The sequence below is a fragment of the Lonchura striata genome, chromosome 1A (genome assembly GCF_050655825.1).
Source record: "Lonchura striata isolate lonStrDom1 chromosome 1A, ASM5065582v1, whole genome shotgun sequence".
Taxonomy (NCBI): Eukaryota; Metazoa; Chordata; class Aves; order Passeriformes; family Estrildidae; genus Lonchura; species Lonchura striata.
In genome coordinates this window covers 11,852,532-11,870,849 of record NC_140741.1, presented here as the reverse complement: position 1 = coordinate 11,870,849, position 18,318 = coordinate 11,852,532, and the positions used below count along the sequence as shown (strand labels likewise).

The following is an 18,318-nucleotide window of genomic DNA, read 5'->3' as shown; positions in this document are numbered from 1 at the left end:
ATGTCCATTTTTCACAGATAGGTGATGATCTACGTCAAGATATGTTGGTTCTGCAAATTATTCACCTGATGGACAGGATTTGGCTCCAAGAGGGACTAGATATGCAAATGATCATTTACAGGTGTTTATCTACAGGGAAAGGACAAGGTCAGTCTTAAATCACAAAAGGAACCTATATTACATTATTCATATTTCATGTAAACAGTGGTATATAAAATTCATTTATTCTGCCTCTCCAGAACTCATTAGATTTTGTAACAACTTAGGTTAGAATTTTCCAAAAGCCTCAACATTGTCAGCCAGCAAAACATTCTTAAATTCACATATCAAAAAGAGGGCTTTGGAGAAAATTTGCCATAGCTACTGAAGTTTTAATCCAGTGTAGTCCTACATAGATGCTTAAATGAGCCTAGATGCATGTGGCTACACAAAGTACCTGCAGACAAGTGATTACAGCTTTGTGCTGTTGATTTTGAAATATTATTCTTGTGATTTATGTTGCTTAGGGCAGGCCTGACTCATCTGAAAGCTCAATTTCTCTCTTTTATGGTTGTTGTAGCAGAGCTGTAGCAGGGATACGAATTGCTTGCTGTAGAAATCTGCTGACAGCAGTAAGCTGCCTATATTTCCCTGACCAAATCTTCTACTGGAAATAATCCTAGCTCAAATAGAAGGCTGATGCATCCAGATTACCTGCTGCACAAAAGCTATTAAAATAGAAAAATTAAAAGAAAATCATTGCTTTCTGAGCCACGAAGCGAACATGAGAGAGGAGGAATGATTTAAAGGAAATAAAAGTATAGATGAGTTCAGGCACAAGGCATGTGGTGGTGGTGGTGACCTGGAAAAATCTCCTCCCTTCTTTGTGGAATGGGAATCAAAACTTGAAAGCTTCTGCTTCAAAGGCAGATAATACAAGAATACTATTTCTGGACATGACATTATATACAGACTCTTCTGTATACTAGTGCTTAATTTGATGTTTGCCAAGAGAGATACAGGGATCATCTGCAAATAATATTCACTCCCTGACAGTCTCTTCCTTCCGGCATCATGGCAGCAAAAACCCCACAGTGTCTCACCGTTTTTCCAGATGTCTTTCCTTACCAGTTTACATCAGCATTAAGATAATGGATTTACAGTTAATAATTAAGGATAAAGGACAAGTGACATGCCTGTGGTCACACAGGACACGTGCTTAGGGAGGTTTTACACAGTTTTTCCAAGTTCTAGGCTAATGATTTCCTCCATGGCCGCCTTTCCCACATGAGGGGCAAGGGAAATGGTAATTTCATGGTCGTGCAAATCCTTTTTCACTGAAACTCAGTGAAAACTGAATAAACAATTGATAGAATTCCACTTCCCAGGCATGGTGAAGCACAGGAGCTTGTCAGCAAGTCAAATTCTTAGAGAAAGCCCTCCTGTACTGCAGAATAGCAGCATGACAAGCCAGAGCACCACACGTGGGGACAGGAACAGAAGGATAAAAAGGCAGGTCTCAGGAACAAAAAAAGGAATTAAGTGCACACAGTAGAGACAGAGGATTCAAGTGCAGCATGGCAAAATGCTTGGCTTCTCTCTGCACCTCAGAGTCCCAGTTTGTGACATACTGGATCAGTACCACTGAATTTCTGAACTACCCAGTACCATTTCTCCATGCTGTGATCACTATCACATAGTCCAGAATAATTTCTGCACCTTTCTGGACAATAAATACACATTAAACAGTGTATATAAATATATAAATATATATATATATGTGTGTATATATATATTTATATGTATTATATATGTTTTATGTATATTTTGATATATAATATATAGTTTATATTTTATATAATATATATTATATAAAGTATATAATATAATATATTATATATTATATATTACATATTTAAAATACATAATATTATATAATATAAAATATATAATCTTATCTATACTATAAGAATACATATACTAGGTATGTTATAAATATTATACAATGAATATAACATTTATATAAATTCATAAATATGAGATCCTACTTATTAATTTTTTTTTAGTTTTGTGCATATTCTACCCACTTTGAATCTTGCTAAACTGTTCACCCTGTTGGTACTTTGAGGCAGCTATATCCATAATATTGTTATTGATGATTTTATTTCTCCTTCACAGAACTGCCCCTTTCCACTCAGTGCCCTTTATTTCTAATTTCCAAAGAGCAAGAGTAAAATAATATTGTTCTATATTTTGTGCTGCATTCATTATTTTTAAGCTTTTAACTTATGATTTTATTTATTTATTTATTTTTAGTTTTTAACTTATTTTCATTTATTTATTTTAACTTTATTTATTTTAATTTATAAAGCTTATTTATTGTTTATTGTTAACTTATTTATTTTATTTGTTTATTCTTATCTTTTAACTTCAAAAAAAACCTTAGGGTTTTTTTTTCTGCATGGAATGATCAAACTACAGGCACTATGCATTGTCTCTCTGTGTTTTTAAAGTTGAGGATTTTTCATGCAAACTCTTTTCCATCTGATTAGGGCTGGTACAGATGGTGCCAGATGCTACCACACTAGCGAAGATCCACAGGGAGTCTGGGCTGATAGGACCACTGAAAGAAAACACAATTAAAAAATGGTTTCACCATCACCATCCTCTGGAATCAAGTTACCAAGAGGTAACATCATAATGAAGCTTATTACACATTTCATGCTATGCCATGGGGGAAGAAAAAAATGAACCAAATTGCAGCAGGCAGCAAAAATGAGTGTCTCAGACATGAGACAAGTCTCATGCAGAGAAACCAGGGAATCCACTTAAATGCCACTCTCTAGCTAAGGAATTATTGCTTTTTATCAGGTGCATGCTATTACATTTTCTATAAACGTGTGTCACAAAGATATTTTGAAATTTAGTTGCAAAGTGAAGAGAAATTGAAATAGAAATTGTCTTGAACACAGGAAAAAAAATTATTTTTTAGGTCAACTCTTTAAATTCTCTATTTTATATAAACCATATAAAGTCCTGGCACATTTCCTGTATTTAGGAATGACCAGGCCAATACCTAGCGTTGCAGAAAGCTGTTTCATCAAAACCACCTAGTCACAGTTGAAATACTGAAGCTCATGCTTTTCATATCACTTTTTCTCATGGGATCTCATGGTAGGCATCTGGTTTTATGAAACTAGATGTTCTGCATGAGCCAAAAAAATTGTAAATTTTATTTATAGAAGCAAAGGTTTTCCAAGGAAAATTTTCTATCAGTTCCTTTTTATCATTTCCTTGTTGGGTGAGCATGTTTAGAGGCCCCTGAAAAAAATTTCAATTTTTGTGTTTCTAGGACAATTTTTATAATCCTTTTTCCATGCAAATGATAAATTAGGGGCCATAATTTTAAGTTTAAAGGAGTGCTTTGAGTATTTAGCACTCTGAGAATGAAGTGCTTTTATAGAGTTTGTTAGTAGATGTGTATTATAAATATGTTTGGTAAAGTTTAGTAATTTTGTAATTATTCCATAGGCATTTTCTCATCCCCATTTTGGCTACAAGCACTTGAATTCCTCATATATAATTTGATTCTATTAAACAAGAGCAATCTGTGTAGAATGGGGTTTTTTTTACAAGTTTGTGTGTTTACAGTTTTATGGTCGAAGTGTAGACATTTCAATTCAAAAGTGAGGCACTGCTAGTTATTGAGTGAACATTTGATTTCTTGCTGCTGCTGCTGCTGTTTGTAAACAATACCATTCATGTGGAATATTCTAAAACAAATTCCTACCCAATTTCTTCCAATTTTTTAAGTATATAAAATGCAGTCAGATCTGATTACATAGGAAATGCATGAAGTTACTTCTATGCATTCCCTTTGTGCTTGCTAGTGAATGAACCTTTCTCTTCTTTAGTCCTTCATAATTTTTTACTCATACAGTACTGGATCCAAGGTGCTCAGAAAACTGGTGCAGAACAAGCTTTAATATCCTCATTTTACAGTTGGGTGAACAAAATCACAGAAAGCAAAAGTGTTTTATCCAAGGTCATCAAAGTGAGTAAGTAGCACAGTTAGACATAAAATTCAGCCAACTCTTGAGCTGTGGCCTAAGTTTTGCTATTGCAGATGGCATCTTGCATCTACAGGGAATTCCTGAAAGCCTAAATTAGCCTTGGCTAATGTAGGTTTTGTCCAAAAAACATTAAGATCCAGGTAATTAAAATAACCGGGTTTGGGTTTCTATATTACATTGTATACATTGTGATTTACATTCATGTGACATGAACTGAGTTCTGGAGGAAAAAAAAAAGTCCATGTGTGTACAAAATAGTGCAGTGGGTATAGAACAACCTGCACCCTTTGCAAAGCAAATGGTTAAATTTGTGCATTTGCAAATAATTTCCCAAGAGTTGTTTTTGCAATATGCCTGCAGAACACTTAACAGAAAATATCAACTTCCTGCCAAGAAGTTTTTTTTTTATCTAAGCACCTTTTGCCTTAAAGTTTTCTGTAGACTTCCAGGTGTCTTTGGAATACAAGGTGAAAACCTCATTAGTACAATTGTTCTTGTGCTGTAACTTTGAGATGTTTGTGTGCCATCCCTATACTATTCCTAGTCAGACCTGTCTCATGAATCTCTTTTCAAAATTGCCTGGTAAAACTTTAAGAGGTTAAACAGGTTTACCAGGTTACCAGCAAGCATAGCATTTGTAAAATAACATTAAAAATATTTTATTTTTTATATTAATCAATTATTTTATTGTTTTTAAAAACCATTTTCATTCTTTAACACAAATATATCTGGCTATTTCATATAAAATAAGAGCTTTTGTTTTACTCTCTAGGCCATAAGGAATTTCTTTTATTCCTGTGCTGGTTGGTGTGTTGTTACCTTCATCCTGGGAGTCTGTGATCGACACAGTGACAACATAATGCTGACAAAAGCTGGACACATGTTCCACATAGATTTTGGAAGATTTTTGGGTCATGCACAGATGTTTGGAAGCATAAGAAGGTTTGTATCTATTGTAACATGCAGCAAACTTTAAAGCAGTGGTCTGAAATTTCACAACCTTATCAACTCCCATAAAAAAAAAAATGCAAACAAGATTATGCTTTCTTTTTGCTTTCTTCCTGTATTTTCCAAAACAACATGTTTTTGTTGTTTCTTGGAACTTCTAAAAAGTGTAGCAATGACTGGAAAAGGATTAAAATATGTTGGAGATTGCTTTTCAGTGTAAATGAAAAATGTAATTCCTTGCTTGGTCAGGAATTTGAATTATGTAGTTGAGTAGTGACCAGACTAGAAGAATTCTGATGTCCATTTCATTTTTTTTCCAACAGAGGAGGGTTCCTAAAATGGATCCAAATCCATATATCTGTCTAATTGACAACTTTCTTCCCATATTCAGAGAAGGAACCAAATTTTCCAAATGGACATGGAGAATAATTAAATTATGCCTCCGTGGGTAAATCTGCAAACTTTCTCATTATTTATTGAAGTTCCACATCAAACCACACTGAGCCCAGGGGTTGTTTTGCAAATATCTGATTGCCTTCGTAGGTGTGATATCATGCTAAGTATAAATCAGACAGTGTGATCATATATCCAAGTTCCTAATGTGAACATTTTATGAAGGAATGAATTGAAATGGAATAAGGATAAGATAATGCCAGTATGTCCAAAACACAAAGGAGATGTTATAGCAAGTAAAGAATGGATGAATGATCCCTTTTAGTGACAAGATGAGTAGTGTCTGTATGTCTTTCATCCATGTTTTCTGAAAATTTCAGAATAAGTATCAAAATTAAGTTTGAGATAATTTTGTTACCTTTTTTTTTTTTTTTTTTTTTTTTTTTTTTGGCTAAGCTGGACTTTGCCTGCTCCAGACTATCTCAGTGTGTTAGACAGACATAACAGCATGGCAGTATTGATATGAGGGAAGCTGATGAGGATAATAAGTACTTCTAAGTCAGGCGGTCAAAAGATTTAGTTGCAGTGCTTAGAATTATCATCCATCATTCAAGATATGCACCCTTAATCCTCCTTATTTGCTGTGGAAAGAATAAATAAGAGTAAAAAAAACATACTCATGCACACTCCTTGTCAAGGAGTGCATCCTTCTCTACAGCAAAACTCCTGTTGGAACATAGCAGGACTTTCCTTGAGTAGTAATTTTACAGAAATAAAAATTACCTAGTTGAGTGAACAACAGGAGGGGGGGCACAGCAACCAAATTTAAATGATGTAATAGCAATAGTTTTACAGCTCAGAAATGCTACACCTTCTTATTAAATCAATGACAACTTAAAATATAGTTACTTCCACAAATATCAGCCTCTTTTCCCATTTCTCAATGCAGCATGTTGCTTTTAAACTACAGAATAAAATCCCATTCATGGAATGCCCTCATGATTCCTCAGGAAAATTGGGTCTGCCATCTAAGAGCAGGTTGCAAACACCATGGGATAATCATTGTTTTCCTCAAGCCCAGAAGAAACTGAGCAGATACAGTATTAATGTTTTAGTGATGCAGTATTAATAACTATTGTTCTTATTAGTTGCATGCACCTTCATGAAATGTAACATATCACTTGTAACATGGGGATATCACATTTGTACAGGTCACAAACTTCAGGTTCTCTCAAAATTTGAAGCATTCAGTGCTAGTTGTATCTACTCATTCCCACAAGGCAAATCCTGAAATAGCTTTGGCCTCTGGTTTCTTTAACAGCTCTTGTATTGCACTTTTATTTGAGTTCTTGTTAGATTTTTTTTTTTTTGAGTTTTTGCACTCCCAGAATATCATACTCTAAAACAGTATTTCAAAAACAGCAGCACAGTGCTGCCAAACCTTAACAATTATTAGTGCTGACCCTTGGGACGTGTTGTATAGTAGATATTTTATATACATTTCTGGGGGTCTATAGGAGCTTTAAAGAAGGCAAAGCATCTGATGCAAATCCCTCTACTTGGGGTTTACACACATGATACAAACCTTTTTTGTGTGCGAGTGTAAAATGAAATCTGTGCAGATCAATGAAGGGTTACAGACGAGGAGTCCCTGCCCAAAGCGTATAAAACAATCATTCCTTACAGAGCTTTGCAAGCTGACTGCCACAGCTCTCAGAGCTCTCAGGGTGTGCTCTTTGCCATTACAAAAATCTAATTCCTCATAAGACTTCCTCATTTTTAAATGATATCCAATAAATATGCTCAGTTTTGGTTCCAAGTCAAAAATAAATTCTTGATATGAGAGGGAAGAGGAATTAAAGCTTTCTTTCTATATGTGCCTTCACAGTGCAGTAAATACTTTAAATAATACTAATAACCCATCTTTCCTTGGATCTGTGATGCCTTGGGAAGGCTGCCCTAGAGCAGAGGCTGGACAGAGCTACAGAATAAAGCAGGGATTTATTAAAAGGATCTCCTCCCTGGATCCACCTTGGGCAGCACCAGAGCCCAGCCAGGGCTGCACCCAAGATGAACCAAAATGGTCCCAAAGTGCACGAGCACTTATGGGGGCTCTCCCTGGGATCAGTTCTGTTCCATTTGCACCTTGGAGTTCATTGTCCCATTCCAGCTCCAGCCCAGGCAGTCCCATCCTGCTTGTTTTTATCTCTCCAGCTCACATTGTTTGTGCTCCTGGACCTGAGATTTGGATAATTTGTCCTTTGTCCCCAGCTGGAGAAGGAATTGTTTTGTCTCCCTACTCTGTCAAGAGAGCTCACCATCCCTTAATATGAAGTCCAGACCCACACACTAAAGCAGCACAGAACCTGAAAAATGTAAAAGCTAAATCTGAGGCATCATCTAGAGCTAATATTTCAGGAGTATTGGAGGGAGATGTATGATCTATCTAACCAATAGCATAATAACAGAGAGCTTGGCAGAAGAGCCATTCCCGAAGTCCCATAGGGAACTTTCCTACTGAACCATGAGATTTCATTATCTTATCTTTCTAATTTTTTTTTAATCACACTGATTGACACCTTCTGCTAGCAGTAATGTAACGCTCCTTTCATTCTCTAACCCAGCCTCCACTTTTGACCCTACATTCCCCCAAAGCAGGCAAGTCTGTAGGCACGCTTCAAACTGTAAGAAGAAATATTTCATGTTTAATTTCTTCATATAACTGCCTTATTCCTCATCTACCGAGTGTCCTGTGGGGATCATGTCAGACCCACTCACACATAAACAGGTGTAATTCTATCCAGATTATCAGCCAGGACTAGGTCAGTCCTGATCAACTGTTTTGGAAGAGGGTGCCTGGCTCATGGTTTTACCTGCCACACTTTGCTCACCTTTGTTTCCTTCTTTCAGTTCTGACCAGCTTCTTTCAAACATCCCTTCCTCGGTGAATTAAGCAGCAAGAAATTTATTTAAATCCTGTGCTAAATGAACTAATCCAAAATTCAGCAGTCAATCACATCCTCCCCTCTCCCAGGCACTCCCAGCTCTGTCATCTATCCTCTTCCAGTCAGTGATGAGCAGTGTGAGGCTTGGTGGCAAGACACAAAGTGGTGCAAATTTTTATTTTTCTCCCCCACTGCAAATCCACCTTTTGACAACTTCACTGTCCATTTTTTTCCTTAAATATCCAGTCATCCTGATAACCTCCAGCACTCACTGGCCTTTTCATTTCCCTGATCTGAATCACAGAGACTCTCCTGTCTCTTTGCCAAACTAATCCTGGCTCTTGACATGGCTTTCCCAGAATTTAAATCTGCTAAGCTGGTTTTCTTCTACAAAGTTAATTACTACAGGCAGCCTAACTATTCCTATGGGAAATTCCAGTTATTAGGGAAGTTCCAAAAATATGGGAAAATTATGTGTCCCACACTTTCTTCCTAGATTGGTGTTTTATTTTATTGAGAATTATTTCAGAACATCTGAGTATATAGAAATGTAGTGCCTCTTTTTATTTTAAAAGTAACACATTTCATTTTTAGTGTTAACAACCTGAAATGTGTGTTAATGTCTCACTAGAAATGCTGATTAAAAAATACCTCCAGGTATTTCTTTCTAAAACAGAAATGATGGCATATGGACATGGAAAATAAGTTCTATCTGCATTTTTTGATTTTATTGTATCAAGGTTTGTTCTCTTTTTTCTTAAAAAGGGAAAAATTAAGAAGAAGTAAGAATCTGAGAATAACACATTTTACTTTTTGCTTTTTACCCTTTTAAAACTTTATTTAGAGTACTCACATGAAGTCAAAAACGTGAAAGCATAATCAATTTTTGTTTTCTAAATTTGTGCAGAAAATTCTGTACCAACATATATTAGATGTTGAAAGATTTCTGTGTTAACAATTAAGTCTCTGTAGTTTATATTTATTTTTCTGATATAATAGGTCTGGATTTATTGGTTTCTGTGAAATGGCAACTCCTAATTCTTTGCCACTATTCACTTTCAGCACTTCCTGTATGCCACGCTCCAAAAATCTCTGACTGAAAGCCTGGAAAGATTTGATTTCATGACTTAAAGCACCTTAGTAGCCCAAATGATCTTAACAAGATTATACAGATGTTTAAAAAATCCTTCCATCCACATAAAGAATGAAAGAGGGAAAATGCACAAAAACCTGTAGGTGAAACAGCATCATCTCCAAGGTGACAAGGCCTAAAGAGGCTTGAATTTATCAGGGAAGAAATCCATGACTTTTGAAAGTGTCTCTAGTTGTCCCAAAGTGAACACCAAAAGCACAAACTGAGTCTGAGAACACATGAACAGCACAAATTGCAGCCAGGGGATTCAGATGCACTCTGTTCTCCCTGGCTGCCCTCAGGGGTAGGGGTTTATTCTTTCTGGCCTGGTGCTTTCTCTAATTATTGAGCCTGAATTGTAGTTTTCCCTTTTTCATTGTTTATTTGTTTGGTTTTGGTGTTTTTGTTTTTGGTTTTTTTTTTTTTTTCCTAGTAATAACCTCTTGTGGAGGGAATTCAACTGAAATGCTTTGAAATCAGAGTAAATTATGTTCAGTGCCCACTTCATATCTTCAGTTTTTTTGGTTATCTTTTTCCAAGTGCTCAAACAATTAAGGGAGGCACTATTTTTCCATACAGTGTCTGTGTGGATTTGACCATATTCAGTTCTGGTCCTGCAAGAGCCTTGTTCTTCTTGTTAAAATGAGTTTTCATGGAAACCAGTTCTTGACTGCTGCAACTCTCAGCATCCTTCTTGGCTTTCCTTCACTCCAAGGGTGGTATGAACTGCTTTCCTGTCTTCACTTTCTTGAAGGAGCCATCAGATATTCCTGTTAACAATCATGTGGGCTGGAGAAGCTGCTCAATGCTTCCAGAGCTATCAGCAGAATTCCCTGTGCTTTGGGAGACTGGCTGCACATGAGGTGTGTGAGTGACTTCCTATCAAATTCCCCTCCTCTTTCCCCTTCCCTCCTTCTCATTCTGTTAGCCACCTTGAGATTTTTTTGTAGGCTATGGCTCCAGAGATGGGAAGTTTAACAATAAAACAGAAAGAAAAGGGAGAAAAGACATCATGGTCACTGTCCATTTTGATTATGGTTTTATTTGTTATCCTTTTCAAAGTGTAACTGTTCATAGGGATGTGTATTTTCTCCTCCCTGCTCCCATCAGAAATATTGTATTGTATCACCCCTTTCTCTGAAAGCCTCCTAAGCACACTTTTTTATGTTCAAAGGAGCTGTTCTCACAGGCACTCAAGCATACATTTATATTCGGGGGAAGCTCTTCTCATACACAGTCAAGTATACATCAAGCACTTTTAAATTAATCTCTGTTTCTTCGTCTTTTTTTTTTTTTTCCTTTTTCTTTTGCTTGTTCTGTACACTATGCCTTTGTCCTTCATCCTTAACTGGAAAGCATGCTGATGTATTTAATTCATGTAGGATTTCATCCCCTGCCCCAAGGAATTTCTTTGCAATTCAATTTCTTCATCACTGGTTTATTTCTCTGTTTTGCCTGGTGATATACAAATGCCCTGCAACCATCTATTACTGTGTTTTCTAAATATCCATCTCATTCTGAAAAGGCCTGGTAGCTGAATATTCCATGGGTAAAGCTTATAACACTACTTGCTCTGTTTCTTTTAAGGCACCATTTAGGTCCCAGTTTTAAAATATTTTCAGGACTGAGGGCCAGTCAGGACACAAAAAGCAATTGTCCAAAAATCTCTGTTAACAAGAGGAATTGCTGCAATCTCCTTGTGAATTAACTCTTAAGTGGTTCATCAATAGGGTTAGCAATAAACTCTAACAAACACAGAAAATGTGATAGTCCTAGAAAATGGTATCTAAGGCACTGGGAATGCTGCACTGAGCGCTGTCAAATATGGGTATTGGAGGTGAGTTGTGGAAAGGGTTGAGCTCCACCTGGATGCTGTTTTGCAGTCTGATTGCTGGTGACTGCGTGCAGGCTGCTTTAGCTGTGTCTGTCAGAATGGAGGAGCCCAGCTCAGCTCAAAGGACACAGGGCTGCTTCCTAACCAGCCAGTGCTGGCATCAGGACAATGTCTGAGACTATTCAAGACAAGTATGTTCCTCAAGCAGAGCAGATCTTCTTTCAGGGAGGGTCTTTTCAGGAATTTTCCAGCTAACTGCAGGGAATGGTTGAAATTCTGTGACCTAAGTGAATAAATTCTGTGTTTGAGCTGTGACAGAACTGGGGAGTGCAGTGAAATCCATCCAGAGGCGCCTCCAGCGAGTTTCTGTGCTCCCATTATGAGCCTTGCCAACTTTCCTGCTCCATGGGAGGGTTCCAGATGGGTCCCTGTGGCAGCACACTGCAAAAAACAAGTCTGTCCTAGGAGCTGTGATCATGTGTGAGCTCAGCTGCCACCAGCCCTGTTACCTGTACTTGTAGGCACAGGGTTTATGGTGATTGGGGTGGGGCTGTGGCCCATTCTCACCCCTGACTGGCTCCAGCTGTGCAGGGCAGGTGAGCAGCACTGAAGGGAAGAGCCATGGAGTGCCCAGGGGCACTGACCAACCCCAGAGGGGACAGAGGGCTCACAGGGGCACTGCATCAGCATCAGGGCTGTGAAAGGCTGGGCTGCAGGGCAAGAAGGGCAGATGCTGCAGCCTGCTGAAGAGGTATGGTGTTTCTCTGTATGAGCTGAAGCTTTCTGAAATGGTATGGGGACACTCAGTGTATTGTGGCTGTCTCAGCTGTGGCGTGTGCTGCCAGCACAGCAATCCTATGGGACTAGGTGGGATCAAATCTCTCTCCACTGTGTTGAAGACCACCCTAGGTCACAGGGTGGCTTTGTGTGGTGAAAAAACTTCTCCTCCAACTTGTGCTTCCAAAGAAAGGCTCAGTAGTCTCTTGTTGTTTGGTCTCATGGTTGTTTATTGCAAGTGATCTAAAAGATTTCTTGAGCTGCTGCAGTTTGCTCAGCAGCTCAGGCAGAGGCTCACACACCCCTGACATCCTTTCTGACTCCCTTCTTCTTCTCTCTCCCTGCCCAGGGCTACTGCTATCTCTTATATATGGTACATTATGTGTTAAATGTTTACAGTTTTTCCCCAATTCCTATTACCTATATTAAATGGTGCTTTTCTACTGTAAACCAATCTGTGAGTGCCAACATCACCAAGAACATGGAGGTAAGGAAGAAGAAAGAGGGAGGACAGGACAGGCCCAAATCCCTCCATCTTAAAACTTCTGACCCCCATGTACAAAAACAAAACCCCCCTGTACAGCACTCAAAAATTCTTCCCTCTACTTCGTGACTACTTCTATTGTAATATCTAAACTTTTGTGACATCTTGTTCTTCCTGCAAGGTTGGTAAATCATTCCATGGTTGAAACTCAAAATCACAGCTGTTTCCAGCTGCCTGCCAGGGTCTCAAATGCTTCTGACCTAGGCCTGGAACCTCCAAAAATGTCTGAGGGACATTTTGAGTTCCGACCCCACTGGCCCACTGAGAAAGGGATTTCAGTTAAGTCACGTTCTCTTGCACTCTGCACAGGCAGAGGGGCACAAGTGAGCAGCTGCTCTGACTCAATTTGCAGGGGGAAACTCCATGTTAACGGGACAATAAACCAGAGCCCTTAGCTTAGGTGAGGATTACAGCTTGTTTTCAAGCTATGTCCATTAAACATGATAAAATCTCAATGCCACCAATTCAGTCACTGACAGGAACACTTAAATGTTTCAGAATAGGACAGTCCAGTGTGTGGAATGCTTCTTTTATGGCTGATCAAAATAGTGTTCCTGTTCAACACAGTGATTTGACTGAAGACCTAGAATTGAGGCTGTGATAATAAAAAATAATATTAGCAAACTTGATATACATAAGAAGAATTAATCTAATTAATAAATAAGGCCATAATAGCGTAAGAACTATTTACCTAAGGAATTCAGGAAATTCTTTCTAGTTTAATGTTTCTGCCTCTAAAGGTAGACATTATTTGAATATATATAATATAAAAATATATATTATAACAATATATATAGAATATAAAAATACTATGGGTAAAACTGCAATCAGAAATAAGACTTCAGATTTGTAGTTTGAAATTTTTTCTTGCTGTAGGTACCTCAAACAGCAGCAGAAATGACACAATATAGAGTTAAAACTATGTAAACTGTTATAGGCCTGATAATTTAGTTTAAAAATGTAAGCAAAAAAATATTAGATGCAGGTTTTGATAGCCCAGGACATGTTATTTACTCAAGCCAAGGAAGCTCAGGGCATTCAGAAATCTTTCTGTGTTATGGGAATGAGGTCAGTACTAAATTCAAACCAGTTTACCCAAGGCTGTGTCCAGCTAAACCTTGAAACCTCCCAGGATAATCTTCCAAGGAACCTGCTTCAATATTTACTTTTTCTCATAGTCAGGGTTTTAGTTTTAGTTGAGTTGTTTTTTCTTTTTTTCTTATCGCAAGTCAGAACTTCAGCTGGTTCAGTTTTCTCTCGTATTCTTGCCTGGATCCATCTTTTTTAGAGCCTTCTGTAGATCCAAAGAAATCCCCTCTGGAAAGATTTTATCTCCTGGCTAAGCAAGCCCACGTTCTTCAGCCTCTCCTCACAGGAAAGTGCCACCATGGTATTAGTGACTCACTCCAGTTGAGTGACATCTTTCAAGTTTTGGCAGGGTATAAAACAATAAATACTAAGGGGAACATCTTTATATGTGGCATCTTTCAGTATTTTCATTAATAATCATTATGATGGGATAGAGAATGTGTTTGTTCATTTTTTTTTTTTTTTTGGTAGAGGCCCTTTGTACGAGGTTTTGGTTGTGGTGAAAGTTTGGATTTGCAGTTTTTTAGAAAGGGATCTGAGAGTTTTACCACAGCCAAATATGAATTGATGATAAGATGCTGGTTAGAAAAGCTTGAAATTTGAACTAATCCTTTTGTTTCACTTTGCACTTCCAGGGAAAGCTTCCTCTGGAATATTTTTAATATTTTGCTTTTAGAAAAACAGAGATAAGGAGCCCAGAGAAATTACAAGGAGTCCAGAAAAAAAGCTATTAAAATCATTGGACATCTGAAATACAAGAGTTGTGAGAAGAGGTGGAAGCAGTTGCCTGCAGAAGATTGAGGAAAGACATAGTAACAGTCTGCAAATACTTGAGAGTCTGCTGTAAGGAAGATGAGATCTTCATGTTCCCTTAGGAAAGAGCAAGAATTAATAAAATGAAAGCACAGCAAGACTTACTTAGATTAGACATTAAGGAAAAATGCTATGAGGGGACATCCTGAAAGAGAAATTTGATAGGGAGGCTGGAGAAGAAGTCTATCATAAAAAATCTTTGAGAATAAGCTAGTAAGAATGCCAGAAGCATGTTTATATCTTGTCCTGATAAGAAGAAAAATGGAGTATCTCTTGTGGCCTAGGCATATTTCTTTACATTTGCTGGTGATTAATTGTGTTGTGTGGTTGTTCCCTGTTTCATTATTTAAATATATAAAAGGAGTGCCATTGATTATGGCCTTTTACTGTGTCTACAAACATCTATGATTACTGTGATTAAATATTTTCACTTGGCTTTAGAGAAATAAGCACTCATGTTCATTTATTTTCTGTTCTTCAACAAGCTTTTGGCTTTTGCTGCAAAGGATGTCAGCAGTCAAGCACTCCCTAAAAGCTTTTCCTATTTTATTGGATGCATCTAAATTCCACATGGTCATGCTGAATATTATCAGTTACTCTTGACTCAGACAAAATTATTTTAAAGCAGTCAGGGAATATATGGGGGGGTTTGCTGTTGATCAGCTGATTTTTAAAATGCTAAGAGTTCTGTGTGGTTTCTCACACACTGTCCATGTGAAAACTTGGACTACAGCAGATTTATCTCATTGCATTAATGACTGGGACTTGGACTTTTCCATAAGTGCACTATTGGGAAGATTAGATTGGATCAGAGCAAAGGTCATTTGTTGTTGGTTATCTCATATGTTTTTCCTGCTTAATATAAAAATAAGTTCAGTGTGTCATTCTTAAATGTTTGGTACTGTGAGATTCAGAGTAGGAGAAACTAAAACCATCATTGGCCTTACAAGCTTTGTTAATCACTTTACATCTAGTGTTTCCTATCAATTCCTGCTGCTCTTACTGGCTTTCTTGGAATGCAGCATAATTCTAGCCCACAGTGAAGTCCCAGCAGATGTTCCCATCCCCCCAGACTAAGTTTATTTTTGCGTGGTGAACTCTTCATTTCCTTGAGGTTTTCTTTCTTTTTTTCCCCTCTCATGATTTATCATCCAAACATTCATAATCTCCAGAGGAATTGCAAAACACATTCCCATGAAAATCTTAAATCTTTAAAAGCAAAACAAAAAGGAGATAAAAAAGCAAAAAAAGAACAACCCCCCCCCATAAGTTAGCCATGTTTCTAACTGAATTACTTGAGTAAACTCTTCTGTCACAGCCATAGTAAAGTCTTCAAAGTCCAGGACTGCAGACTCTGTCATAAACAGGAGTATTGCCTTTTTGACTGATTTCTACTATAAAACCAAAGGGTTCATCAATCTCATCTAGGGCTTTAGGTGGGATGGAGAAGAAAAAAGGAAAGAAAATAGTAGGCAAGATGTGATAAGGTAGCTTTAATGATTTTTGGGGGGTTTATTGGCTGTACATCTTTGGTCTATCTCAAGTCATACTAGTTCTCTCAGTGAGGCTTTTCTTTTCTAAAAATAATGGTACCAGATATTACAATTACACATAGATGTCTTTCAATAATGCTTCAATTCCATATTTCTTTAGCACAACATAAATAAGAAAAAAGAGGCTTTTGGTCAACAGAGATATAGTGAAAGGCTTTTACTTGGAAGTACTTTATCACAGCAGGTTTTTTTTAACTGATGCCAGGCATTTCTTCAGTTTGATGGAGGCAGCAAGTTGCATCAATACAGATTTTAGGTCAGAGGGCTCTTGTCCCATTGGCTGTTACACAGTCACTGGTCATCAAACATTTCATGCATGTAAAGTATTATAGACCTTAGCAGTGATCTTGAGGGGTGCTTTGGGTAAGAAGTATTTAATGTTTGTAACTTTTAGGTAAGTTCATGTGAGCAAGCTGTCTGATAGAGGTCCAGGTGAATGCTGTTGTCACCAGGCCTTTGGATGCACTGCTCATCCTCTGAATAAAAGCCAGAGTGGAATGTGTTCTTGGCCATCTGCTCCAAAAGAGGCTGCCTGTTAGAGGTGTCCTTATTGAAATACAAAATTCAGAGCTACACCAGGGTGAGGTTCATTTGCACAGGGTTTGGTACATGCAACAACGGGGCACTCATTGATTTTCTCCTTCTAGAGCCTAGCTTCTATTTGCTGATATAAATTTTCCCATCATGATGGACAGTGATTGGACTTGGTTTTTTATGATTTTGCTGGAAAAATTTCCCTTCTGGTTTATTATTTTCCAAAGGAGTTTGTGGAAGCAGCAAGGAACATATTACATCTGTGCATAGACATTCATCCTGTCAATTGGTTTTCCAGAATCTTTTATGTTCTGATCAGGGAGTAAGTGTCTCTTCCCATTGAAACTTTATTTCATAATGTTATTGTGAGACATGGCTGTGCTGTTCCTTCTAGTGGGTCTTGTTTCCCATGCTCTAAAAAGTTTTCCCATTGTCTAAATTTTTTGATTTTTTAAAATTTACATTGCAAAGTGTTCCCTTTGTGAACTGCCAGTTTATTTACTGGAGCTTTATCATCCAGGTTTTGCAGGGTTTACCTTGTGGGAGAGGCTCTGATAGCAAAAGACCTTAAACAGAACTGGAGAAATCTAATTCCTACATCATATTTTGCATGTTGACAAGGAAGGACTGGCCTAATGCCCTAGAACATATTCACAAAAGATACTGAGAAATTTAAGAACCTTGTAAAACTGCTTTCAGTCATCCCACAGGTAAAATTAATCTATAAATAATGTAAATATTAAAATATCAGTTGTGTGTTCACGTAGATCCTTTAGCAACAACAATAAGAGAAATGATTAATGTTGCAGTCATTACATTATGGGGACGTTGGCCCACAGCCCAACCCAACAATGTTAAACACTGTATTTCTTCCAGGAAAGTAATTCCTGATTGCAGTATCTATTTTCAGCTCAAGTAGCTCAGTGTGGGAGACTTGGACTAGCTCAGAAAGGACTGTGTTTTCCTGGTGTGATTGACGCAGCTGGACATCAGAAATCAAATATGATTTTAAACAAAATGCATCGTACTTATAGCAATAGTTTTTTGACTTGGAGTATTTTAGCCTAAGAACAAATTTGGAGATTTGGGGTTTAGACTTTTTCAAGATGCTAAAATGCTTTCAAATCAGGATTTAGATTTGCCTTCTGTCAACAAATACATCAAGATGTTACCATTGATAATATTCTCTCTCTTTCCTATGGGCTTCAGCTAATTGAATTTACTTGTTCTAATTGTATCCATTTATTTAACACTTAATGTCTATTTTAAATACCACAGATAAAGAATAAGATAAAAGACAAATGAATGAGTGAAAGAAGGTTCTGGGCAAACCTGAACTTTTTGAAATCAGTAACAGACACAGGTTTGTAGCTCTTTGAGATCTATCACACAAAACTACAGAGTAACTGTGCAATAGTCACACTTTAATGTAACCCTTTAATATAACCCAAATGTGAACTCCCATTTTGCATCATACAGAAAAATGTCGAGGGTAAGAATTTTTTATTGTGGACCTTCATCATGCTTAGTAGTACTTTGCTGCATTAAATAATGTATTTTTTTAAAAAAACACCCTAGTGGCCTGCACTGCTTGGAGGTGAAAGGCAACCATGGGAGATGTGGATTCAATGTTGGCTGCCATGGAAGCCTTCCCAAACATAAAAGTGGGAAGGCCACCTGAACATTTGTTGTGACTCAAACTTC

General features: G+C 37.5%; 1 protein-coding gene across 8 annotated transcripts in view; it reads left to right on the top strand.

The window, feature by feature from the left end:
- Positions 1-18,318, top strand: part of PIK3C2G (phosphatidylinositol-4-phosphate 3-kinase catalytic subunit type 2 gamma) — a 202,202-nt gene that overhangs the window by 124,495 nt on the left and 59,389 nt on the right. For all 8 annotated transcript variants that reach the window (XR_014952120.1, XM_085569570.1, XM_021535187.4 and 5 more), the window contains 3 exons: positions 18-147; positions 2,532-2,668; positions 4,825-4,994. Coding sequence is in view for 7 of the 8 variants with exons in the window: in XM_085569570.1 (XP_085425696.1) it covers positions 18-147; positions 2,532-2,668; positions 4,825-4,994 (437 nt within the window). In the remaining variant the exon portion in view is untranslated. The remainder of the gene's footprint in view (positions 1-17; positions 148-2,531; positions 2,669-4,824; positions 4,995-18,318) is intronic.